Genomic DNA, 27556 nt, shown 5'->3' on the forward strand with positions numbered 1-27556 from the left:
ATACTTGGCTGACAATCTTTTATTGACCGCAGGGATAACTTCAGGAGTTTCCCAATTAGATGTAATTTTCCTCTGTAAGGCTGCATGGAAGGGGACCACGGGGTCCTCCTGTGGACCTTTGTCTAATATGTCTGTTAAGTCATCCTGTTGAAAAACAGGTCAAGGCGCAGACCAACCCATAAATTCAATAATTCTTGCCATAAGGGTTCTATAGTGTGTTTCGGCATGTTCCCCTGGGTCTGGTTTAACAAATTCCACTTCTGGGGAAGTGTCCAGCCCACTTGCCTCATGTAGTGACTCCTGTAGGTCCTTCAGCCTTCTTTCCTCAGAGGTGAAATCCTCTGAGATAGGTAGTGTGGTCCTCTGTAACCCAAATGTTTCCTGGTCAGAATCTTCCCCCTCTTCATAAATTGAAGATAGTCCAGGGTACTCTGACCTCTGAAATGGTGTAAAACCCATCTCTAAGGCAGAAGGAGCCAAACTCGTCATTATTGGGCGAGAAAACGTCGATGTCGTCGACGCCGATGTGACAGGCTTCGAAGGCGCCGAGAACGGCGTCGAAAAAACTCGAAGGGGTCTCTAAGAACTCCAGAGGATCGGGATCCTACTCGAGGACATCGACGACAGTCTCGGGCGTCGTGCCGGAGGCCCCTGGAATCACTGTAGGCTGTGGAGTGGCCTTGTTCTTCTTTCATCGGCGTCGATGTCGGCGTCGACTATGGCGTTGAGTCGATCGACCGATGCGTCGAGGAACCCTTCGACAACTGCGTCGATGGCGCTGATCCGTGCGTCGAAGGAATCTTCGACGACGAAGATGGTGCCTTCTTACCCGATGGCTCGTGGCACTCGGGTGGAATGTTTCACCGGGTGCTGCGACTCGCAGCGTTTAGATTTTTGGGGCTTTTCACCCGGGGTATCACCCTCAGCTGTCTTCGAGGGGGTCGAGGCCACGTTCTCGAAGACGCTTAACATTTTCTTTCTGAATTCCTCCCACTCAGCTTGAGAGTTGTGTTTAGTGGGACAGGAGACCCTTTCTGGGGACAATGAAGATGACGAGGAAGGGGATCTTCGATGTCTCTTTTTTGAGTGTCTTGATCTCGACGAATGATGGGAGCTACTTCGAGATCTAGAATGGGAATGTTTGACGACGAATGCCTCGACTCAGCCGAAGAAACCTTCGAGGAGGTTTTGACTGACTTACCTCTCTCGAGCTTCCCCTTGCGCTCCTTCAAGGCTTTCGCCGTCATGGACATGCAGTCCTCACACTCCGAACAATGGTGCTCGGATCCCAAGCACCACAAGCAGATCCTGTGTGGATCCGTTATCGACATTTTTTTACCGCAGTCTCGACATTTCTTGAAGCCGGATAGCGGAGTCGTCGGTTCCGATGAAGATGCCATCGAGAACGAGAAGGTATTATACGAGTAGATATATGTAGTTATCCTGACTGAACTGAGCAACGACGTTCCGAGGCCCCACGAAGCGCGGAAAAACGGAACTGAGCAACGGACGTAGCGCGTGGCTATTTATGGGCATGATGACGTCGGCGCCGATACGGCAGCCGTCGAGGGACATCGACTCGGCGGACGTCGACGCGCAGCTCCCTCTACAGACAAAAATTCCGAGGCCAGCAAGCTGGAAACGTATTATCAAAGATAAGGAATACGTCGGAGGACACTATCCCTTCGAATGAGATACTACATAGTGTCGGGATGTCTAAAAATGTAAGTGTGAAAGTCACGTTACTGATCAAAAAAAGAAAGAAATTTACTGTCATGTCTGGAGTGAGTAACTTCAGTACGAACCGCAGTGCGAATGCGCCACGGATCACACTGAACCCATGAAAGAGATCGGAAAGATACAAGTAGTAAAAGGAAGAATGGGCAATGTGCAAGTCAGAAGGAAATCTGGACTGCACAGAATCCATTAAACACAAAAACTAATGTGAATGCTGGTCAAGTGTACGGTAGTGTACCTGGTATGTGGTGTCTTTAAATGTGGTTACGTTGTACATGTATAAAAACAAAATTACAAAATGGATTAAAAACCAGAAACAGAAAATAATCAAGATCAAATATGGAATATATCTCGCAGGTGAGATCATGAAAACACATGTGCATGACAAAAACTGGTAATTAAACTTAAAAGTTATTAACTTTACAGGAAGCAGTTCAAATCAAATTCCTCATTCATTCCTCTAGGTACTAATGCGTCCAACCGGTCTATCCAATATGCCTCTCTGTTGGCGTCTTCTTTTAGGGTCAATACCTGGTTGATTGAAATTCAATACCTCTAGTAATTGAAACCTTAATTGTGCTACTGTATGGTTTTGCTGATTAAAGTGTCTAGCAACTGCTGAGTTTATGTTCTTGTTGCGTATGCAGGATTTATGTTCATTCATTCGGATTTTTAACTTGCGTCCAGTTTCTCCTACATAGTATAGACCGCATGGGCAGCGTATACAGTAAACACAGTTCTCAGTATTACATGTACCAAAACATCTTAGTGGAATTTTTTCTCCAGAATGGGGATGTGATACAGTGGTTCCCCTTGATGATACTATTACAGTTGTTACAATTCAAACACGGATGTGTTCCTTGTTGTTTATGCTTCTGATGTGTGTCCTTGTTGCTTTTGGTGTTAACCAGAAGGTCACGTAAATTGCTGGCACGTTGGTATGCAAACACTGGCTTGGTCTGAAATAGTTCTGTGGTGCATTCATCACTGGTAAGTATAGCCCAATGTTTAGTGATGCATCTCTTTATTTGTGCACTTTGGGTGGAGAATTTGGACACAAACTATTGTTTGAGCCTCTTTCTTTGCTCTTTGTTGAAGTGTACTAGCTCTGGTCTTGACTGCTACTTTTGATGCAGCTTTGTCTAATTCTTCATGATTATACCCTCGAGCGAGTAATTTGTCCTGAAGTTTGTGTAGTTCTTGGTTAAGTTCTTCTTGATCGCTAATGATCCTTTTGAGGCGTAGCATCTGACCGTATGGTAAGTTGCGTAGCGTATTCTGCGGGTGAAAACTCATACGGTGTAGAAGGTTGTTCCTATCTTTTGATTTTGTGTACAATGAGGTAATAATCTGTTGTTGGTTATCTTTAACCTCCACGTCGAGGTAATGAATGTTAGGATTGCCTATTTCTGCTGTAAATTGTATTCGCGGGTCAATCTGATTGATGTAGGTGAAAAAATCTTTCAATGACTCTCGGGTACCCTTCCATATCCCGAAGATATCGTCAATATATCGTAGCTATGTTTTCAAATGGTCATTCCATTCTTTTTTTTCCAGGATGTGTTTGGTTTCGAAATGATACATAAATGCATTGGCATATGAGGGAGCCATGGTGGCCCCCATCGCAGTGCCAGATGTCTGAAGGTAGTATTCATCATCATAAGAGAAGTAAGAATTCATGGAGATAAAAGTGAGTAGAGTCAAAATAAATTCTTTGTAAGCTCCTATGTTGCCTTCCTGTAGTAGGAGCCATTCTACTGCTGATTGGCCGAGGTCATGAGGTATGCTGGTATAAAGACTGTTGACGTCTATGTTGAATAAGATGTCATGTTCTTCTAACTGAATCTGTTCCAAGATATTCAGGAAATGAGTACTGTCCTTAACATACGTGGATGTTTTTTGTATGATCGGTTGTAAAAAATAATCAATGTAAGTACCCAAAGGTTGTAGTACTCCTCCTGTTCGTACTGAAGTTACTCACTCCAGACATGACAGTAAATTTCTTTTTTTGATCAGTAACGTGACTTTCACACTTACACTTACATTTTTAGACATCCCAACACTATGCAGTATCTCATTCTGGATCTGGACTAAGAGGCAACGTTAGACTGTTAGTTATCTGAGTGTCCCTCACAAGATGGCGCCTCAGTATGGTCAAGCATCCATATTGAGAGAGTTAGTCACCACATCCTCACATTCACAGCGCGGCACCGGGTTCACTTAGCCAGCATACAGCAAACGAGTGTTAGCCAGCTTCAGACGGTTCAGTGAGACACATAAGGTACGTGAAACTATCCGAAGACATGGTCATTCCAGTCTGTGCATCCAGAATGTATTCTAGTTTAGTAAAGATATTTTATGTGTACAGGTGTACGCTTTAAATCGAACTACAGCAGCTTTGCCGCTATTTGGAATGCAATGAATCACGTCAACAAACAACATCGCTAAAGGTCAGATAATAGTCGTATGACAGAATCCCTTTTTCTGTATTGCGCTCACTTGTGGTTCCAGTATTCAATATCACGTCATTAATACTGACATTATTTCTATCACGATGAATATATGCATACAACCACTCGGGAAGCACGATTACTCTTGCATGAAGCACATGTAGATATCAGTACATACACACCATCACAAAAATGAAATGTGGTATTTGACAAAGTGGTAAACATGTAAGACATGTCTAATGATGACTTATGTATATTTTCGTCTTTTTATCTCTTTTCTCTTCTGTTCATGCATGTCTTGTATCTATGTATGTGAGTACCCTGTTTTGTTACAATGTACATTTTTGGTTAATAATGTTGTGCATTTTTGACCTGTCATGTTTCACTTAATCCAATGTATTTTTGATTATGTTCATAATCCAATCAATATGGATGTCTTTTAGAATTGGACCACGATGTTGATTAGACAAGGCCCCAATGAAGGACTATTTAGTCCGAAATGCATTGGCCATCATGATGTTTTGCTTATAGAGAAGCAATGATAATAAATTTGGAAGATTAATGAATAAATTGGACAATTTACGCATTAACCAATTTCTTTATTGGAATACCAAGATAGTATAAAATTCGAAGAATCCCAACGGGATATTAGGGTGTGCGGCACACACCGCAGGCAACATTGCCTAGGTCCTTTTTTCACATAGATGCATGATGACATCATGCCGAGCAGGGACTTGATGGACCTCACCCTGGCAACTTCCATGGTCAACAGCTGTTGTACCTTGCCCAGGGTGGCTTTTATCCTCTCTTCCGACGGTGAAGCCAGCCGCACCACTGTGTTGAGCTTGGCTCCCAGGAACGGGTGTCCTGCGATAGCACCAAGCAGGTCTTCACATAGTTTATCGAGAACCCCAGTTCCGTGAGCAGGCGGACGGTCCTTGTGTGATCGATGGTGAGTTCCCTTGACTTCGCTTGTATGAGCCAATCATCCAGATAGGGGAAGACATGGATCCCCTGCAGGCGCAGCCGCGCCGCCACCAGTGACAGGCACTTGGTGAAGACCCTTGGTGCCGATTTCAAACCGAAGAGCAGGGCCTAGAACTGATAGTGCCGCCCTTGGACCACGAAACGCAGAAACTTTCAATGTCCCTTGTGTATGGGGATGTGGAAGTAGGCATCCTCCAGGTCCAGCGACGATAGGAAGTCCCTTTCTTCCAGCTGTCCCAGCACGTGCTGAAGGGTGACCATCCAGAATTTCTGGGATTTTATGTATTTGTTGAGGCGGCGGCGGTCTAAGATGGGCCACCAGCCGCCGATCTTCTTTCGGACGAGGAAGTACTGCGAGTATACTCCGGAGCCCCAGAGCCTCTTCGGGACGAGCTCGATCGCACCCTTTTCCAGCATCGCTCGCACCTCCAGAAGTAGCTGTGGAATGTGGTTTTCTTTCCTGACCACCGGTGGAAAACGGGGACACTTCCTTTGGAACTCCAGAGTGTGTCTGTGGGCCAGGGCATCCAGCACCCAACGGTCGGTGGAAATGGATTTCCACACGCCGACGAAGTTCGCCAGCCGGCCTCCCACCGGGGTGCTCGGGTGAGGGTCCGACGTCACAGCCGGTTCAGTCCTGCTTTGCCGAGGCCTTACCACCTTGGGCCCCTTTGCGACGACGATGTCCACCGGTCTTGCTGCGGCCTCTGTAGGCTTCCTGCGACGAAGAACGGGCCGCATGATGGTATGACGAAGAGCTGCACTGAATCCTTTAGAGACACATTGTGAGTTGCCTCCGGAGGTCCGAAAGGACGGCCGTTGCTGATGGAGCGTGCCCAAGACACAGGCCGTCTCGGTGTCTGCCTTGATGGCCTGCAGTGACTTGTCCACTGCCTTGCTGAACAAGTTGTTCCTGTCGAAGGGCATGTCCAGTACCCTCGTCTGTACGTCCTGACGGAAGTCGGTAGCCCTGAGCCAGCCACGCTGTCGAAGGCAAACGCTGTTGCTTATCTGGTGGAAGGCAGTGTCGCCGATGTCCGTGGCCACTGTGATGGCGTGGTCTGAAGCCACCTTGCCTTCTTGTAATATTTCAAGGGTCTCTGCCCTCTTGTCTGGGAAAAAGTCCAGGAGGAGGGCGATTTTAAACCACAGCTCCCTTTCGTAGCGGACCATGATAGCAAGAGCATTGGCTGCCTTAATGGTCGTCGCCGCCGAAGAAATGACCCGACGTCCCATGGTATCCAGCTTCTTCCCCTCGCTGTCCGGCGGAGAAGTAGAAGTCGACACCGTCGTCCCAGCAGATTTCTTCTTGGACGCCGCAGAGACCACCGAGTCTGGGGACGGCTGCGCTCTGAGGCACATTGGTACCGAGTCTGGAACCCGGTACTTCTTCTAGTACCGGTCTCTTTGCCGGGGACGAGGATGGATTCTTCAGGAGGGCCAGTTGTCGTCCAATAGTGGGACTGAGAGCACAGACTTCCTCTTGGCCTCTTGTCACTGATGAAGGAATCCCTCCTCCTGCTCCTCGGGGCATAGCTGAAAAAGCTCTGAGGCCCTAGCGATCTTGGCATGAAACAGCCAATTTGTTAGGAGGGAGAAGCCCAGGGTGGGGGCGACAGGAGATCTGTTCGGTCACTGCTGCCGTCGGCCGTCCCTGTCTCAGTCTCTGTCTCGTCCCTCAGAGCAGGGGGTGCAGGTGAAGGATGGAAGGGTGGGGGCGGATGGACTCTCCTCCGCTTGGGTAAAGGACTTCCCGACGGTCCAGGCACCGCTGGAACGTCTGCCGGAGGCAAAGGCATCCTTGTTATTTCTGAACACAGGATGTGCAGGGCTAGCAAGATGTCCTCCGACCTGTCCGTCGGTGGTTGCGACGGGAGCGTCGGCAGCTGCGTGGTATCCTCTGGTTCCTCGTCAATCTGCCGTTCGTCGACTCCCGCGTCACGGCGTCGGGGTCTTTCCTGTGGGACCTGACCTCGACGAATTTCTTGTCCAGGACTGACTTGAGGCCCGACAGCTCATCCGCGGAGGAGATATCCGAGTACGGTAGGACTATTGCAGCCCCCCCTCTTCTCAGCCAGGGGCTTCACCGGGGTCTTTTCAATGGGCAGGAAAGATTATTCCCTCCGGGAGGGCAGGGAAACTCTTTGTTTTGAGGTCGTCTCCACTGGGGCCGCATCTGTGGGCTTCGCCAGGGATGCTGCCACTTCCTCAATCGAAGCCTTAACCAGGAGAGTCTGGGCCTTCACGACCTTTGGCGTGTCTGGGGCCTTCAACATGGGGGGAGGGTCACCGCCTCGCTCCCCCTTTGCTTTCTCAGTTGGGGTCTACCGGGGCTTCTCCCGAAGCTTACCCAGATTTTCCAACTTCCTCTTCGTCGAGCCGGAGCGTTGGTTCATGGTTGACGGCGTCTGCGATGCTGTGCCCGGCCTGGCAGCCGCAGAGCCCATACCAACGGCACGCCCGGTGCCAGTTGACTCGAGGTGCTTTGCCTTAGGTTGGGTCCCCATCGCTGGAGCGCCCTCAAAGGTCTTAAAAGACCCCTCAGACTTCTTCTTGGGCTCACCTGCTGCCGGGCACTTCGCCTCCACCCAGTCAGTGAGCCGTTTGCGACGGTCCTTCATGGTACGGATGGACATGTCCTTGCAAAACGCACAGTCCTCCACGTGAGACTTGTCGGAGTGCAGGCACCACGAGTGCTCATCCTCCTTGAAGACGTTCTGTAGTCCACATCATGGGCAGATCCTAAACAGCTTGGATCCAACGGGCGTCTTGTCTCCTTTGTGTTGGGCCATGTCCACGCAGGGTAGGCCTCAAAGATCTTTCGGAATCCACCAAGAAGTGAAATTCAACGAAATTTCACCCTTGAGGGGTGTAGAGATTTCCAAAACTGGTCCCTGTTAATCGGAAGATGAAGCTTGAGGCTCGATTTGACCAAAAAAAATAAGAGTAAACTCTTTGAAAAAACGCAATATGCAGTAAAAGCTTCAGAGCTAAGCACGAGGACTTCCAACACTTGAACGTGCTGCAAAAATCTGAAGATGGCCCCAGAGGAGGGGCTTAGATAGAGGGCAGTCATTAGTTGGGGCAGTATGACCCAGAGAACAGTGATTGGTTATTAGTATAAAGACAGTTCAGAAACGAAACAAACTGATTTTTTCTTTACTGAGGATTCTCAGCCTGATGACGGGGAATATTCATGAGCATGTGAATCCATGCCAGACCGCATGCTGGAGAAGAGACAGGTCTCCTACGAACACATGGACATAAACAGAATCTGAAGGCATTCAGAACAATCCAGATACATATATCAGAAACCGGCAGGGTTTATTACCACACTATCCTAAATAAATGAACACTCCCAGTATTTTGCCAGATCTATTTCAGGGTGGCAATAATGCACAACTGCCAAAACTACTGCAATAAAACAAGCGAACAAATATCCGACTACCTTACTTAAAGGGATGGTTCGCCCAAAATGTTTTACTTCAAAAATAGACAGGCAATATTAAAAAAACATGATTGGCATTGCCCCCTCCCCAAGTCCCTATGTAATATTTTGAGCAATTCAAGCTCAAAATTTGCAAAAGCAAGCACATGGGTGCATCCATTTTGTGAAATGGATGCCCGCCTGTGCTGGCTTTTGCGGCACTAATGAAGGAAAAGCCAGCCAGCTGTAGTAAACAAAAGCTACCACTGGCTTTTCCTTTATTGATGCCAGGACTCGGAGGACGCGGACCGGAGACTACAGGCAGAAAAGTTGCAGCTGCATCTCGGTAAGTGCTATTTATTTATTTTTTAAATAAACACTAGCTGCGTTTTTTTTCCTAAGTTTTTCGGGCTGGAGGAGCCCGGAAAACGTAGAAATAAAACTGCAGCTTCAAAAACGTATTTATGTTTGCGGTCACTTTTGAAGCGACCGCAAACATAAATACAACATTATTGTGTTTGAAAACGCTGCGGTTTTTCTTTCTAAGTTTCTCAGGCTCAGAGGAGCCTGAGAAACTTAGAAAGAAAAACTGCACCGTTTTCAAACACAACTGCGTTGTGTTTCTGCCTAAATCTGCTTTCCCATTTGAGGCTCTAGGGCTCCGGGGAGCCCTAGAGACCCAAATAGGAAAGCAGATTTAGGCAGAAACACTGCAGCATTTAGCATTGCAGAAAGCAACCGCGTAGTGTTTCTGCCTAAATCTGCTTTCCCATTTGGGGATCTAGGGCCCCCCGCGGGGAGGTCTAGAGCCCCAAATGGGAAAGCAGTTTTAGGCAGAAACACTGCAGCATTTAGCATTTCCCATTTTGGGCTCTCGGACCCCCCGTGGGGAGCACGAGAGCCCCAAATGGGAAATCAGCTTTAGGCAGAAACACAGCGGCATGTAAACACAACCGTGTTGTGTTTCTGCCTGCCTTGACTTTCACTATATTTGCACATCCCCCTCAACAAATCCTCATGTTGCTGAACCATAAAACCCTTAGCTCCCTCGAGTGGCTCACACATGCACAGCATTTACAGACCTAGACATCGTCCTCCCAATAAAGCCTTTGGAGTTTTTAAAATGTGACTCCTTACCTACTTGGGTCGTGCACATAGTGTCTTTGAGAGGAGGTTGCCCAGCGGTCTGATGCTGTACCGTGTTGCGCAACAGGTTCCGAGTTACAGCGCCAGTCTGTAAACGTCAAAATTAGATTAGTCTTAGATTTCGAAGATGGTTAAGCAAAAGGATTTATTAGTTTGCCTGCAAGACGGCATCCTAGCCGTTTACCCATTCCCAACTGACTAACCCGCCCCACCCTCCAGATCCACCGCTTGAATATTTTTCGGGAGACACGATCCTTGAAGTTTCTAGAAACTCTTAGCAGGCCTTCAAGCTCAGTATTTTCCACCTCCCGCCTAACCATGTAATACTTTATCCTAAAACATAGCCCATTGTCCGTGTTCATGCCAAGAATCCCCACATGATAATGCATTTCTGGGTGAACAGGACAGATCAAATCTACTTTCAGCACGTTCTCAGGCGAACGGCCTAACCCCCCCAGGCCCCCCGCCCAGGACTCCTTTTGGGCCCGATGAAGGGCTTATTTTGTCAGCCAGTCTCTAGAAGCAAGATCAATTGCATTCAGTTAAACGGCCTTCTCGTACTATCATTTGCAGGACAAAAATCCCCTACTCAGGGTAAATAGCGCACATGCACAATTGATTTAATTATAGAAAAGTCTTACCTGATCCAAACAGGGGCGTGCCAACTAAAGTCTGCTAGGAGAAAAATGAAGAACGCTAGGATGAAGGAAACAGGATGTCATGATGGAGCGTGGGGCCAATTGTGACCTGAAAAGGAAAACCCTCAGCCCCACCCCTCCTTTCTTTGTTTTTTGTGCCCAAGATCAATATTTTATTGACTCAGGTCTGCATTCTTCCAGAAGGCAAAATTCCTAATCCAGTCAACCCCCATGCCCCACCTCAACACGGAGCAGATTCCCAGTACACACAGATTTTCCCCTTTGACACGAACAGCATTATTCAAATATTCCAGTTACCTCTTCCTTGACACCAAGCTCCTCACTCACACCTGTCCATGGGTCATTTGCTTTCTTGCCACACTGTCGTGCACCTCCCCATCTGCACACCTCACAACCCGTCCCACCTTTCCTGCCGACCAAACTGGCAGCACCTCTAGTGAGGCGTGGCACTCTCCCTCGCAAACAGTAAAATAACGGATGCTACATTGTATTACTACATTTCTTAGGCAATTTGACACTCGTTACGTCTCACCTCCAAATAAATCATTCATGACTTGTTAGGGCCCCCTTTGCTTTCTGATCCCACTTAAAGCATTGCAAATAATGACCATCACTGATTTACAGTATCTGCACATTTGTGCATAGAGCACAATTTGGAAAATAAAGTAACAGCGTTTATTTACATTAGACACATTTTATTTGTGGTAGCAGCAACAGAACATGAAATGAGATGAGATGGCAGCACAGATACATGTGCAGTCCTCCAGAGCACGTTGGTCCATTAACCAAAAACACCACTTCACTTACATGTCTGTTTTGCTCCACCATTTCACTCAAGAACGTCAGGGAGAACCTTCCTGATATGGTCTATAGTCCACAGATGGGGTCATGTGTCAGTACGTTGAACCAAGACTTAGTGATCCTGTCAATCAGTTGTGCCTTATAGGTGAGATAGGACATATGATAGGTTATTTATAACAAGCTTAATACCCAGCGGTTTCTGAGCGTGGACCCGGGAATCAAACCCATGTTTCTCTGTGTCGTCTTGCTTCCAGGGTGAGCACGCTGCCGCTGAGCTATTCTCCAGAGGTGGCCTTATGGACAAGTTGCTGTAACCGTTGAGTTGGGTCCATACCATCTCAAAAGGTTTTTGGTCCAGAGATTCAGGCAGGGTTTCTACCAGTCAAGTCCTCGGTTCGTAATCAACGCAGCCATTGTGCAGTGCTTAGGGTCCTTTTCTTTGATGACCTGCAATTGCATGTATCCTCAGGGTAATGGCATTGCGCATACGGCAAGAGGCATCACATTAGGTTTTCTTGGAAAAAGGCAGTGGTCATTACACCCTCAAAACATCACAGGCCCTGCCGCCTCCTTGAAGATCCCAAACATACACGCACTACAATAAAGGATTTTTTTTTTTGTTTGGGTTGGTAAATACTGTAGCCTCAACAGAAATCCTCCTCGGATCTACCATGCTGGGCGGGCTGGGAATTCCTAGTCCTAAAAGTGATTAATTAATGGCACAAATCTCCTATTGTCACTTCTAGATACACTCTCTGGAGCAGGTGATGGTGAAGCAGGTTAATACTCCTCTTTCCAATTCACTAGTCATGTACAGGCAACAAATTACGAGCAGGACTCGATTGTGTTCTACGCAAATATCTACTGGGATAAGGTGACCAAGATGTGGGGGACTAAACCTGGGTTGTGCCCATTTCCCCATTGTTGACTACAATCCTGAATTTACACTGGCTTTGAAAAGGTTAGTTTTAGACACTTAAGACACTACCACCAAGCTCTCTGGGTTCTTTATACATCAGGCACTACGTTAACCTTTGAGGAAGCAAAACTGAAGTTTAACTTCAGGGAGCCTGAGAGATTCATATATAGGCAGCTACAGTATTTACTGTAATCCCCAGGTTCATATGGCAGGGATGAGGCAGCCCACACCTTTGGAACGGACTCTTATATAGGAGATGTCAAGAGGTAGGCTGGGCATCTAGGGTGCATAATCTTCTTAGGTAGAGGAGATCTGAGTGAAAGACTGACATACGTCTAGTTGGGCAAAGTATTACATGGTGAGATACATCTCAAGAGTTGGTCTCCGATTTGGGCTAAGGTACAGATGATGTCAAGGTGTACTGAAATTAAAGAATGAGCATATCATATTTTCTTCAGATGGCATTTATTACCACTTCGCCATCATAATTGAAACTGCATGCTCACCCTTATGTTGGAGGGATTCAGACATTTGGCTACATTCGGTGGTCTTGTGGTAAAGTTCAGGAATGTTATCTAAAATGTGGGATACGTGTGGTTTGAAATTCCCTATGGCACTAACTTTGGGAGGTAGTATGGATGTGACTACATGCCCATTACTGGGCCCTATGGCACCCCTTGCCATGCACCGGCTTAGCCTTAGAACTGATTATTTCCCACCCAGTGATGGAAAGACCCGAGCAGTCCTCAAATTTCAAACTAGTGGACGGTTTATGAAATATGGGCAATGGAAAGATTGGGCCCCATTCATAGATTGTTCTGCAATGATTTTTTTAATACAAAACCCCCCTTTCTGAAGGGTCTGGAGAGTCCTCGAGAAATAAGTGACATTGGTACCATCATAAGAAGAAGGGAAACTAGAGAGTTCAATACAACTATTCAAGATACAGAACCAATCGAGAGAAGGTGGTCATGGAGGTGGAAAAGGAATAAGGGGAACATTCCTCCACATAACAAACTTGAGACATTTGTTTTATATAGAAACTTAGAACTATCTGAAGAGGCTAACAGGAAAGCTGAGAACACTTCTTAACTATTTTTATATGAACTGAAAACCATCTCCAGAGACAGATCCAAAGGACAATTGGACGGACATAGCATAGGCTGAAAGGCTATTCCTTTGGTTTATATTTTTATGTTGTTTTTTTCCACTGTGATAGGGCCAAATAGCGATTAGGTTTGGACTGAGGACTACTTTTGATTTTGATGACAGACAAGCACACTTAGCTTAGTTTGGTAGGTATGGAAAATCCCTATTAGCAGTAGGGATGGTTAGGCATTTTCTTTTTAATTTAATAAACGCCCTTGAAATGTCATCCTCGAGTACGACTGTTCCTTCTGGTTCCTTGCAACTCCCAGTACCTTTTCTGGCCACGGTTCTCTCTTTCCTACCTCAGAACCGCAACTGGAAAGAGGGCACCTGGGAGGAACTAAGAAAACCGATGCCAGGGGAACAGAATCATGAAGACGAATGGAATGGACTGTAATTCCAGTCTTCAAACAGAGATATGAGACCCAACAGCCAACCTCCCAACCCCAGACAGACAAGGCTAATGGTGGGGCAGCGGAAAATGAATTGGGGTGAGGAGGGACTGCAGAGGACCAAAAGAGACAGCACCTCTCCCCCCCAGCACAGAACCAAATTAGCAGCAACAGCATGTGCTCAGGTGAGGTCAGGAGCCATGAAGGTGGACAGAGCAGAAGAAGGGCAGACAGTGGAGCAGAGTGCTGAGGAGTTGCCTGCAGTGTTGGAGCAGAGTGCAAGTGAGATATTGATTGTGAGAGAGAGATACCATTGTAGGACATGTAGTGTGGGGAGTAGGCTGTGTAAATGGTAAGTGAGAAAGAAAGCTAGAGAGAGGGTGAGAAGTGTATTGGGGCATTAGAGTTCGAGTGTATGGTAGGAGGGTATGGGGAGAGCGCAAGGTGGTAGTGGTGATGGAAGAGTGAAGCAGGATGGGGTAGTTAGAAAAGATAGGCAGAGAAGTGTGGGAGTTACAATTGGGTAGTGGTGTAGAGGAGGTCCCAAATAAAGCCTGCACTCCCATCGCCCATTTTGAAGTACCAGGAACTTTCACACCAAAATGTGACGTATGATGAGCAAATAAACCAGCAGAGAGCCACAGTAGGGCTCTGCCCAGTACCCATCAGAAGAGCAACACTTATTGAAGTACCAATACCCAGACAACCATGGACAGTAAGGTAGCCATTGAGAAAACCCTATCAACAAATGAGACGAAATGAAGATTGCCAAAGTACCGTCCCGGAAGAAACCAAAAAGGTCTTAATTGAAGATGAATGGTGACATCACGAGAGCCCGGACGGACTCACAGATAGAACAAAATGACGAACCAAGAATGACACAAGGAGACGAAACGCCATGAGAAAAGAGATCGGGAGCTTAAAGTGATAGAAAGCTATCAAGCGTAAGAGTTAAGCTGTAGGCAGGATGAAGATATTCAACCAGCTAACGCCTGTACGAATGCTTGAAACCGCAAGAAAGCTAAGAAAACAGTGTGGCTTGCTATGCTAAGTAGGAGAATAGCACGGCAAGCGCCATTGTACATAATCTACCTCAAAATGAAGCACATTATTATAAGTGTGATTACACTTTACACGAAAAGCAGAATCAACTCGGGTTACTCGAGGCCAAACTAGACAAGAGTCATATTCTAGCAAAATGAGAAGAGATGGCTGAATCGAAACTCAGCAGATGCAACTCATGCCAAGAGAGCCAAGGTCATACCAATAGAAGGAACGAACAGCAGCTACATCTAATTGAAACTTTAGAACACAATATCCTGTCTTTGAAAGGTCAAGATAAGGAAGCGTAGGCAGATGGCAAGCCAAATAAGAATTAAATGCACGAATTGAGAGAACCTAAGATAATTCACTCAGTTACCATATACATATATAGCACCTATATTAAATTTACCTTTTCCGAACCAATAAAAATGCTTATTAACTTTGGAGTGTTACACGTCACTTATGACAAATTTTCAGTATAAATGATGTGTTTATGAAGTTCATTGGAGTTGAAGCGAGATGGACTATTGCATCACTGCCGATTGCCAAGACTCCCCGTTTTTTGTACTGGTCATTAAACGGACTCCCTTTGCCAAACCATTGAGTTGTCCTTATTGATTGGTGTTGGAGTAATAAATCTTCACCCCCATCCATCTCAAGGTGCAGCTTTCTCGTCTTAAAGTACTCTAGGAGCAAACCTCGGCTATATGGGCTGGCCTGGGGTCTCCCGAGTACAGTGGGTAGAGTGAAAATTCATGGGCACCATGTCCCTGGAAGAGCAAGGAGGATGCCATGTAACAGAGCAGCAGACTGAGGAGGTGATAGAGTGGAGAGAGGAGAGGCTAGGTCTGGCCATTGGAGGAAAGGGGAGGGAGAGGGAGAGACAGACACATAGAAATAGCAGAGATGGAGTAAGAAGACTGAACATTAGGAAGAGGAACATGAGAGTTCAGAGTGAGAGGAACCAGGCAGTTGGAAAGGCACCATGCCACAATTAGATGAGCAGGAGCAAAGTACCAGTAATCTTATGAACCAAAAGCATAAAGCATCAACGGTCCTTCTCCAGCCACTGGCATTACCTACACATTTTGAAAAGGATTGTCAAAGTGCAGGATAATATGAAAACTTGGTACAAGCAAAATGCTGATATCCAAGTTGGGGAGTGACAAAGATGTGGTTCCCTGGGCAGACAAATGGGTGCTTGTGTAACGAGAACAAACTGTACATTTAATTGTGTTATGGTTTATAAACCCCTTTCACAGTTTAAATACACAAAAAAGAAAAAAACATAAAATGTAAACAAATCTACGTAAGCAAATACTTACAAAATTCCAAAAAGAATCTAATCTGTTCTCAATCTCAAAAACCTCCAAAACAAATCTAAGAGCAAGCATTAAAGAAACGTTTTCAGCACACATGAGAAACGTTTTCACACAACACACTGAGACAGGAGGGTTATTTAAAGACCTGATGCAGCAACCCCTCTTTAAGAATAATCTACTACTCCAATACACAAATGCTCTCGGGTCCATCTGTTTCAAGGGATGCAGAGTGCTACTCCACACCAACTGTGCACCAAAATATTTGTAAACATTAATTCACTTCCTACAGTTTATAATTAATAGTAACAGCATTTCTTCTTAACATAGCAGCAATGGGATACAAAAACATGATTATTATTCGTAAAGTGCAATTATTAATATAAAATGTGGTTGTCGGCTCCTTGCAACCGATTCTATACTAAAGTGCTAGTGCTTTCCATATAAAGTGCAATTCAACAGACTCGAATTGGGCTCTCACTCTCTCCAAGACTATAATTCGTTACATACATACTTCATACCACATTCACCCTACAGGTTTCATTCCTCTCTAACATAATAAAATACATGTCTAGGAATTTCTTCAGAGGCAAGCTGTCTCCCGCTTGAATTTAAATTCAATGTCTTTTTACTGAATGCTGTACAATATTACAGCTTCATCCTGCTGTTTTTTCGCATCTTCTTGATTGTATGCAATAGTTCAGATGTTCGCAGCAACTGCACATCCTAAAATAACAAACATGGATATAGTTTACCATGTTATCTTGTTTATTATTAAACAAATCAGGTTATTATTGCCCATTATTGAAAATGTGGAAGAGAATCTGACCAAAATGTGCACTTAGAATATCTATAAACTGTGCCTTAACTCTCATAACTCTCCACAATCTCAACAGTATTACACAGATTCTCAACCACCAGACTTGTCTTTACTTCCTGCAAGCCCTTTTTGTTTCTATTAGTGGACGTACACTCTTAACTGCAGCAACTGTAGGACAACGAAGAATTTTGTTAAAAATTCTTATTGTTATTTCATACTCCACTGCCTATTATTGCTCATCCTCTCAACCAGATTAGTTACCTATCCTAGTGTTTCAGTCATATTTCTAATATTTCTCTTTGCCAAAACCTCAATGCACTTTGGATTCAATGCACAAGATGCAGTGGATTTAAACACAAAGGATGCCATTCTTCAGTGTGTTTGTTTCAGCATTGTATTATTCACAAACAATGCAGCATTTACAACGCACCATATTGGCGTTCGGCACTCTAGTTTACCTAGCGTGGTTTTCAGAATTGCTTCCACGTGGAACTTCAGCACTGTTATGCTGGTGAAAAGTTGATCTTTGCCTTTTCTTCCCGGTGCGTTGACCAGGCAGTGATTTTCAATGGTAACCTACAGCTATCCTACAAGGCAAGAAAACACAATGTATGGCTTACTTTCACTCTTACTCTAACACCGCAATTTCTCACAACATCTTTAGAGTTACATTTATATTTACCCAATGTGGTTCCGAAAAAGCGTTTCCACGTCAGACGTTTTCACCACGATATTATGGTATTTTTCACATGCAACATTCGTCCTGCCCAATCCACTCAATTGTTGCTTTCAGAAAAAAATACGGCAAGGAAATAAGAGTCCTTTGGTCACCCTCTCCATTTGAATTCAAATTATAATTTGTTCTTCATTCTGTCACTTAATCCCTTCAAATATATATAAAAAAGTACCAGCGGGTGTTAAGGAGCCAACAACAGCGCGCATAGTCCTATGTCCATGTTAAAGGACATGAAGCACGTCTGATCTTCCTATAGGGACTTTTTTTCCTTAAGCATCACGCTCTCAGTGCCTGCACCTTCCTCTCACTCGTCTTAGTCTTACCTTTAATCTAGCTAAATTCATGGGCCGTCCTTTCTTATTTTGAGAAATTCAAGCTAATTTTTACTGCAATAGAGCTTAAATAAAGGTTGAATAAAGGATGGGACTCATTTTAAGACAACAGCCAGAGACTGAGACAAAATGAGAGAATAGGGAATAGCTCTACTTTGGCTCTAGCTACTCAATTTGTTCATTCAGGTCCCCTTTCTACTCAAAACAAGTTCTTGCTCTTTTTCCAAGTCTCCTTTTGTCAAGGTTACTGTTCCCCGTCTTCAATGGATACACAACTGTCCACTTTAGTCCTTCTGTGGTGTGTATGAATTCAATAGAATGAGCTACTAAATGGTGCCGTTTGTACCTTATTTCTAATACAGCTATTATGTTCTGTCACTAATTCCGATGTTGTTCCTCTCGGTTTTGCATATATATTTTCTTACATGGAAACCAAATGCAGTAGATTACCATTTTATAGTTACACTTGGTAAAGCTGTTCTGGATTCAAGGTTTTCACAATTCAATGTCCACCTCAGTGCTTCTAAACGTCGCTCTCTTCATTGCATTAGCAGACCGATCACTCAGGTATCCCCTAGCATGTAGCCTATTAGGCTGGTTGCTTCTCTTTTGAAGTCCTTGTGACATGTGCGTTTTCTTTTAGAAACCCTTTGTTACAACTCTCCAGCTGGGTTCTGTTTTACTTTCCCGTGTGCCAATGCCCACGGTTTTGCCCGGATTGGGTACTCGTAACATGAAGGAGCCAGGAAATGCGAGCAACACGCCAGTGTTTTTCGCCTCCCATGTCGTGCGAGTAGTCACGCCCCCGACTTCCGGAAACGTATATCCGGCTACCCAGACTACGGAACAACGCGTTGCTTCTCTATTCAGAGTCGCGCTGCGCATCGTAAGTTCACTACTTCTACTACCTTGAATCTTTACCAGCTCAGCGCTAGCAAAGACCTTTTCCACTTCTCATCCTTAATTATTACTTTTCCCCTCGTTCGGGAATTCTAGATACCTCGATCTTCCTTAATACTCTGGGAAACTGGAGGAAGCTATTTTCTACCGTTTGCGACCTTCCCAGCCGCCATTGGTGTGTAGACATACTTAGAGTTTGTTTCCTCACGCAGTCTTTTCAGCACGCGTTTATTGTCCGATTGTTCTCTATTCAAATATTAGGACCCAACCTTACAGATCCTCTTATGTCTTCGAGTTCAAGACTCATAACCTGCTACCCACTATCTATTCTTTTGTCAACTGCTTTTGGTAGGTTTTATTCCTTTACTTATTTAACATCCTTTTCTCATTTCGGCAGTATCAAAGTACTTTAGGTCACATCCTTATTCCTCCTATGCTCCATTAGGCTCTCGTCCAGCATCTTCCATCGGATAGGACAATACAGATTTAGAAGTGATTAGTCTTGTCAGGGTTTATTTTCTCTCCGACTTTCAACATATCCTGTGTTGCCTTATACTCGTACTCATCACTTTCGCTTACTCTATTATTAGAATTATTCACAAGAGGATTCCAGTCTACACTAAAAAGACACCTGTGTATACCATCAACAGCTGCCTGCAGGAATCCACGCACCCCAGCAGCCCATCGCAGGGTTTTTCCCCTTTTGGGATTTTCCATGGAGACTCCACTTCTGCTTAGCCTTTTGGCTGGGTGGAGGAGGGGTTTCTAGGTGATACTCTCATTCTCTTACGAGACTACTGATCAGCATAGCGGTGGGTGTTATTTACAATTACCGAGAGACACATTATTTAAAGTGCTTAACTATTATAAATCATAACACCCTTACATGTCGAGGGTGAAAGCTTGTATGTTGCGTGTTCCTGTCAGTTGGTTCATGGAATGGTTTAACAAAGAGCACATTGTTCTCCTCATTTGCATCAATGGTGATATCTAAAAAATGTATGGTACTTTTACTCAGATTAAATGTACATTTTGGATACCTATCCGTAGTATTTACCCATTCACCAAATTGTAGAGCTTCTTCCCTGCCTCTCCATACCACTAGTATGTCATCTATATATCAATGCCATAGGCGCACATGTGCTTTGAAGGGATTTGCGTCATAAAATGTTGCCAAAGGCTTCCAAATACATATTTGCTACGGAGTGGCCCAAAGTTGCCCCCATCGCAGTACCACGTATCTGGCAGTAGAATACCCTATTGAAATGGAAATCATTTTCAGTCAGTGCAACTTCCAGGCACAAGAGTAGGAAGGAGGCAGGCGTCGTAGTACCACTGGGAATCAAAATGGGGTATGCCATATGTGGCTGGACACTGCCCAATTGTTTTCTGTGGTAGCCCAGAATTCAGTTGTGTTGCAACAGAATTCAGTTGTGTTGCAACAGAATTCCGTTGTTTTAAAACAATCTGGTTATCGTTTGTGTGCATTTCCAATTTTAGTGACTGGACATACTTTTTAGGAGCCAGTAAAATGGGCCTCTTGATTATAAATTCGAGAGAGGAAGGCACTGTAAGACAAGATCTCTTAAACTTGTTCTGTTAAGCCTTTTTGATTCGAGAATTCTAGTGTCCAAAATATGCAAGGGAGGTTTATATGTTGACATCCTACCTTTCTTGGTTAATTTTTTTAACTTTGCCAAATCATTAAGTTAAACGTGTCAGCTGAAGGGTGAAAAGTGTAAACCACCATTAAGCAGAGCAATGTTATTAATACCGATGGATAGTAACTTTGACAAGAGTAATCATTCCATTTAACAGTTAGCCCACCCCAATCTTTAGCCAACATGGCCATAGCAGGGTATAAATCAAACAAAGCAACAAGGATTTGAAAGATGAAGTGCAAAATAATATGATCACCTCATGCAGGATCATGTAGCAATATAGGAATACACAAACTTCTTAGCTCATCAGAAACCTAGATGTAATTGATCAAGGAGTGCATATTCCTTCGGTGCCAAGTAAAAGTATTTGTGTCATTGATATCCTTGTGCAATGAAACAAGTGACATCCCCCAACCAAGCATGAACAAATCCCACTCGACCCTTCGCACAGTATTGGTTGAAGTAGTATGGAAGGGTAATGCAGAGGAACCGTTCAACCTAGCACCGTCTGCACAGTTCGAAATGAAGTCGCACCTCCGCAATTACACCGTGGGGAAGGCCCTGTTCCAGCCACTCCTTGATTGTCGATGCCAGAGCAGATTGAATGGAGGCTAATGTCGACCTGGAGTGGTTACAATATAGATTTATTATGAGAATTTCGAAGTTAACTGGTTCCACAAGTGGACCAACAGCTAGAAGGCCCTCATGGGAGGAACAGATGCTACTTGATTTGATTCTCAAATTTAAATCAAGGACAATGGCTAAACCCCCAATCAGACAACCCATGTTGCCTCGAATGTCTGGTTTGGTGAATGTCATGAACCCCTTCAAGTCAAAATGCTGCAAATCCATAGTCTGTTAATTATATTTTTGCCCTTAAAAAAAAAGTTAGAATTTTTCCAAGTCCACCTGGCCACTAAGATTCCAAGAGGAGATCGAGATGTAAGTTGAGTAAGGAATGAATCTGGACCTCCCTCACATTAGTAAACATTTTGATGGCCCCCTCCAACCAGGACCAATCTTGCGACAAGTAAGGAGTTGAACCTGATCGATGGTTACTGGTTAGTTGGGTGATTTGAACAGAACCCCCTGTGGTCACTGAGTCAGGTCGGTCTTCTTTTAATGTAGTAGGTGGAACAGATAAGAAAGTCAGAATTACTCCTTGGTTATTTAACACGTAGAGGTCAAAACCCAAAGTGGGAAGTTCGTCCAAAACCAACCGTGCAATTAAATTTGAGTAGAAGTAGCAGATCAAGCAATCAGTTCCTTGGTCCGAAAGAGCTATATAGTCGATATCTCCTGTGGGGAGGGTTTGCAAAGATGGAAGAGTTTGAAACATTTCTAGTAGTTTGCCATGATGCATGCACAAAACACCATTGACCCGAGTGAGATTTTCCTAACAAATTAATGCCAGATGACAATTATAACTTAATGCTTGCCTGGTGTTGGAAGACAGGGAGTCAGGAGCTGTTGGAAGATCATGTAGGCACTTGGTTGATGTGTCATCAGACCGATAGACAAAAGGCAAAGTATTATTAGATGATCTTAGATAGCGCCACGCCGTTGGACATGATAGGTCTGAAATCGTTTAAGTGAATGAAACGGTTGCAAGCCGCGTCTTTTGTGAGGCTCGGATAAGTAGTAATTTAGGCTTGTCAGTTAACAGCTCAGTAGCTGGTTGACAGACCTCTACTGTGGGGGTGACCATGGACAACGACGTGGTAGCTCCAGGAGCTGAATGTTGAGGTTGATCTCACCCTTGAAAGGTTAGGACCGTAAAAATGTAAATGAAAATTTCTGTTTGTTCAAGTTAAGAGCAGGTACATTTTGAGACTTCTTGTTTAATTGATGTTTGTTCTTAGCCTTGCCTTTACGATTAAAGTTCCCAGTGACACGAGATAGCGAAGGGTCGTTTGTCATTGCCAGACTGTGGGAAATCAAATAGCAGAAGAGACGCACTTAGTCCCGGTTGATAGTCTAACAATGGAGTAGCAGGTCTGGCTAATTATGGGCAAAAATAGGGTTGTCGCTCTCGGAATGGCTAGAGAAATTGTGTCAATAGGTGGTTTAAAGATTGGATGATGCCCTATACTCCCAGCCTGCTTAGCACACCCTGTTACAGTGAGTTCTAATACTTTTTGTATTTTCTGATTCGTTGAGGAAACCTTTTAAAAAGGCGTTGTCCTGAACAATTTCTTTTATGTATCATAAAGACACAGAATCGACTCTAAACGTTTAACGCCGATATGGATGCCAGCACCAGAGAATCAATGTTCGGCAAAATATTCGACTTTCTTCTTGTTTGGATGTTCATTGGTGTGAAGAAGTAAGTAGCTGTATGCATCTCATGGTAGGTTATATTGTTGAGTTGGTGCAGAGCCCGTTCTTCCTGCGAACTGGTCACCTCCATCCTTGATGAGTTTATTGGTAGTGAAGGGCAGGTCGGCGTTGCTAGTTAGGTTACCCATATCCGTACGGAGCCTTATGAATGACTCATTTAAAATGATAGTCATCCCGCTCTGATAAAAGACCATTTCTAGAATCGGGGTCCGTCACAGCAGTGTATGTTCATAACATCCCCACTCTCAATAGTTAAGTTAGGAAACCCTGGGCTTTGTGACCTCGTTTGAGTTTTTGAGCTCTGATGTAACAGAACATGAGTGGTCTTTTTTGCAACGTAGTAGATTTTTGCCTAGATACGGCTGTGGATTGTGAATTTTGAGTAGTGTCCAGTACCTCAGCTGTGTGACTAAAGGACGTCATTTGTGCTCGTTTGGGTGTTTTAGGTGTACAATCGCAACTCGCTACAGTCGTCCATTCAGCTGAGGCTGCATTAGTTGAGGCAAGATGTAGGTACAGACACTAAAAAGTCACATTCAGAAGCGTCCTCCCGACACTTGGCTTGTTTACTGCGTCAAGAAGCAGCCATAACGAACGGCTCCCATATATAAACAGCAAGTGTCAAAACAGTAGCGGGCGTTACACAAGCAATTCACATAGAAGACTTACTGCGTGAGGCCCACCAGAACCTGAAACCTCTGTAAACATGACGGGAAAGAGCAATATGAAGGAGACGACCACAGACAATGACGACTCAGGGCACATGTCCGTTTTTGAAGGGCAGGTCCTCCCAAACGAATAGACAATGTAGACAGACTCCGTAACAGGCTCTGTGAAGTTGCAATGTGGCAAGCAGCTCCAACAGTATCGCGCTGTAAAACCATACTTGCCAACCCTACCAATTTAGGCGGTAGGATACCGCTTTTTAAGCAGTCCTAGCGCCTACCGATTTATTGGCACCAAATACCGATTTTTTTAGTAAAATGTATTTTATTTTTACATTTTTTTTTTTTTGCCCACACCAGCTCGGGGGAGTCTTTCAAGGGCTCCCCCGAGCTGGCGTAGCAGGAGAAGGCGCGGCATGCAGGCTTTTGATGTCAAAGGCACCCACGGCGGTGGGCTAAATGCGCCCCTCCGCCGCGGGTGCCTTTCACAAAAGGCGCCATTAGCCCCCCACCACGCCAACTCGGGGGAGACTTTCAAGGGCTCCCCTGAGCTGGCGTGGTGGCAGAAGGCGTGGTAGACGCCTGCCTCATTGTCATTGAATGCACCCGCGGCGGTGGTCTCATTCAATGACAATGGGCTGCTGACGCGCCCTATTCCTATCATTACCTCCTCGCCTGACTTTTTTCAAAACTAAGATTCCTACAGATTTTTGGGCACAGAATGTTGGCATGTATGTAAAACTAACAATGACACTCAGCACACTCCTTGATTTGGCATTTGTTAATGAGAGCGGCCGTGGAAATGAATTTTCTCTCCACGTTAGACAGTCATTTCCATCAACCATGAACACATACATTAAAGCCGGACTCTCTAAATCCAGGGACCCCGACGGTGCCTTCTGACCAACGCCTGAGGATCTACACTTTGTCATACTTCCGGCAAATGTCTCCCTTGGAAGTTGATCCTGGTACTCTACCACTAATCAAAATAAGGACTTTTAGCCTGTCCGTTTGGCTCCAGTTATGATGGAAAGGTCTCTACTGTCACTCAAAGTATAAAAGAAGTCGGGCTGCATTAAAAGCCTTTTCTCAGCATGCAGCCTGATTTGGAAATCTACATTTAAGTATACTTCATTAAATAAAGGCTGTTATTGGGCTGAAATAAAAACGATAAGCACCTGTGACATCGTATATTAAAAGTTGTGTGGAAAGATACCACCATTGTGCAATAAAGATCAATAGTGATAGCTGCTTAAGGTTTAAAAGATAGGCGATATTAAGTAATACATCTAATTTCCCTCCATTTCAGACAATGTAAAAGGGGCCAGCCTTGTAAGAAAGATTAATCAATATTGGCGGTCTTAAGCTACTATGTAACAAGGTTTTCATTCCTTGTTGTTTCCTGTATATAAAAAGCATGTGAATTTTGAAACATATTTATGTTCAACACTTTTCAGCCTACTGCTCTTGTTTAACAAAGGAACGGCTTTAGAATAAACTTAATTTCACAACATGCTATAGCACCCCACAGCACCTCCCAACATGTTCCACTTGCATATGCACAGCGCAGGCCACCAATGGGCCTCTGGACAGGCTTCAGGCCCGGATCCCTTAGAGAACGCCGATTGGTATTCAGACCTGCCAGGGCATGCACGTGCATGACAGCTGTTCGGACCGTCAGGGTTGGAATATCGTATATCTTGGGGAGATAATTTACCTTAATGAAAAAGTTAAATTAAATAAAAACGAAATAACACATTTTATAAATTAAAAAGAGGTGGTCATAGAGCACATGTCACTGATGAATGGTATTGCTATATACTACTGTTACAGAACTAAATAATTGAAGTGCGCGTGCCCACAGCATGCTGACTAATAGAATGAGTTAATAGAGGTCTCTGAAGACGCAGTTCTAGATTCAAATAAAACACATTTATATGTATGGATGGTCAAAGAAAAAGCTTAGTGGTATATTTCCACCTCGCACCTATAATAATTTCATATAGTATTAGCATTACATCACAAATGACAATCTCCACCAATGGATGGATTACTGAAAATCTGACTGCATTTTGATATTCACTTGGGTTAGATCACAAGTGGAGCCCTACCTCTATTTACTAAATTGACAGATAATCGTGAGCACTCATGTATTATTAAACTGGATTAAAGACGAGCCTTCATTTCTTGCAAATTTTCGAGGGAATAAGTAGAAGGATCCATTACTAATAGTTCACGTTATGTTTTGTGGGCTTCCAGGATGGAGGATGGGCATCGGTGAAAAAAACGAGATCGAAAGGCACAATAAAGGAATATGTTGGGGAGTTGTGATAACATTCACTTAGCTCTCTAAATAAGATTTGAATGATGCAGCTTGGTATGTACATTGGGAATTGGTATGCTTGGCCGAAATTAGGAAAAAACGGTGACCAATGTTCGTGACCTATGAGCAAAACAAAAATGTTTTAAACAAAAGGATGCTTTAAATTTGTTGCTTTCTTTTTCCATTTTCCAACATTATGCCCAAAAAGCTCTTTTGTGCATTCGTCATGGTTTGAACGTTATTTTGTCCCTTTCAATTCCATATATTCCAAATGTATTAGAGGCTATTACCAGCCGGGGCGAGGGAGGCAGCCAATCTGGTTCCGCAGATCGCAGGCTGAAACCTGTAATCTCAGCCGGCATTCCACGGAACCCACAGGCTTCTATCTCCATCTCCCTTTACCCCCACACACACCGCCCCAAGTTGTATCTCAAACCCCCTCCCCGCTATATCATTTCACTGCTTTACAATGGGTGTTTGAGGCCTACACATTTATTTACAGGCTATATCTAGTCAACACGTTTTGCAACAGAAGTGCCTACCCAACTAATGGATCTGTACACCATCACAAGAACTGTAAGAACACTCAGGAGCCTACTTACCCAAAATATTTTCACTGGATTTCTTCTTTTTTTCAGACTCCTGAAGCAAAGAAACAAAGAAAAAAAACAACGGATGAATGCTTTAAATATTCTTCATCATTAAACCTTTAGATCTTCTGGGTGTTTAACCACTTTGTATCAGGTTGTGCATTTGTGCATCTATGCGCAAGTGTCCTGTTGCATTAAATATACAACAGTTTATGATGGTTTTCACAAAAGATAGTCCTTCTTTGTGTCCAAATAACGTTTTATTTGTTGCGACCTGCTTAAAGCAAAAGCCAACATGTGTTTCGACCAAGACGGTCTTTCTCAGGGCTTAATCAGTGGCAAATGAAGTGATTACAAACTATTTAGTAAGAGATATTACCAAAAACCAGATTAAAAACACTTAGTAGCATGTTTAGATCATCCATCAGGTGCAAATTAATAAATACCAGATAAAGAGGTGTGATAGAGTGGCAACAAACACGAGGAGAGACACAGCAATTATAGTTATACAGAGGTGTATATGAAACAGTAAAATCAATACAAATGCACTAGTATCAAATTAAGAGAAAGGAGAACAAATTTTTTTAAAATAAAATATATGCGGTTAATATACTTATCCTATATTTGTAGGCTAAGTTGCTGAAATTGGAGATAGAATTTACTAGCATACCAATACTCAGTATTTGTATTCTGTCCAGATTCTCGGTCCTCACTCATTTTCAACGTTTGTTATTACGTTAGGGCAAGAGTTTGCCTATATGCCTGAAAAGGGGAGAATGCTTTCTCATAACTTGGTACTTTCTCGCAAATTACGGCAAAGTACTATACATATTTTACACAAAATATGTAAACCGGTACTCACCCAATCTTGGGCTTGGACCGTATCCTGCCTATTCTTAGATAGAATTTCCTAATTTTAGTCACAATTTAGTGTAGCTTCTATGTAAGAAAAATCGTTTTTCTAGATTTACTGCTCCATTATTGCATCATGCTAAAATCAAGTCTCCTGGTCTTCAGTGATACTACATAGGATGTGGACAGACGACTGTTGCATCCCATATCAGAGGTTGACAGAATAACTAGCAAGGGTTCCAGATGTGCAAAAGTATATGGGGTTCATTAATTACATAAAGCAATTACTCCAAGTGAAGATGCAATC

At 44.1% G+C, this 27556-nt stretch overlaps 1 protein-coding gene across 1 annotated transcript in view; it reads right to left on the reverse strand.

Moving 5' to 3' along the window:
• Window positions 1-27556, reverse strand: part of B3GLCT (beta 3-glucosyltransferase) — a 1424518-nt gene that overhangs the window by 1131921 nt on the left and 265041 nt on the right. Inside the window, exon 3 of the mRNA XM_069639745.1 lies at window positions 26410-26449. Coding sequence (XP_069495846.1) covers window positions 26410-26449 — 40 coding nt within the window. The remainder of the gene's footprint in view (window positions 1-26409; window positions 26450-27556) is intronic.

The sequence above is a fragment of the Ambystoma mexicanum genome, chromosome 7q (assembly GCF_040938575.1).
Source record: "Ambystoma mexicanum isolate Mex_15411 chromosome 7q, UKY_AmexF1_1, whole genome shotgun sequence".
Lineage (NCBI taxonomy): Eukaryota > Metazoa > Chordata > Amphibia > Caudata > Ambystomatidae > Ambystoma > Ambystoma mexicanum.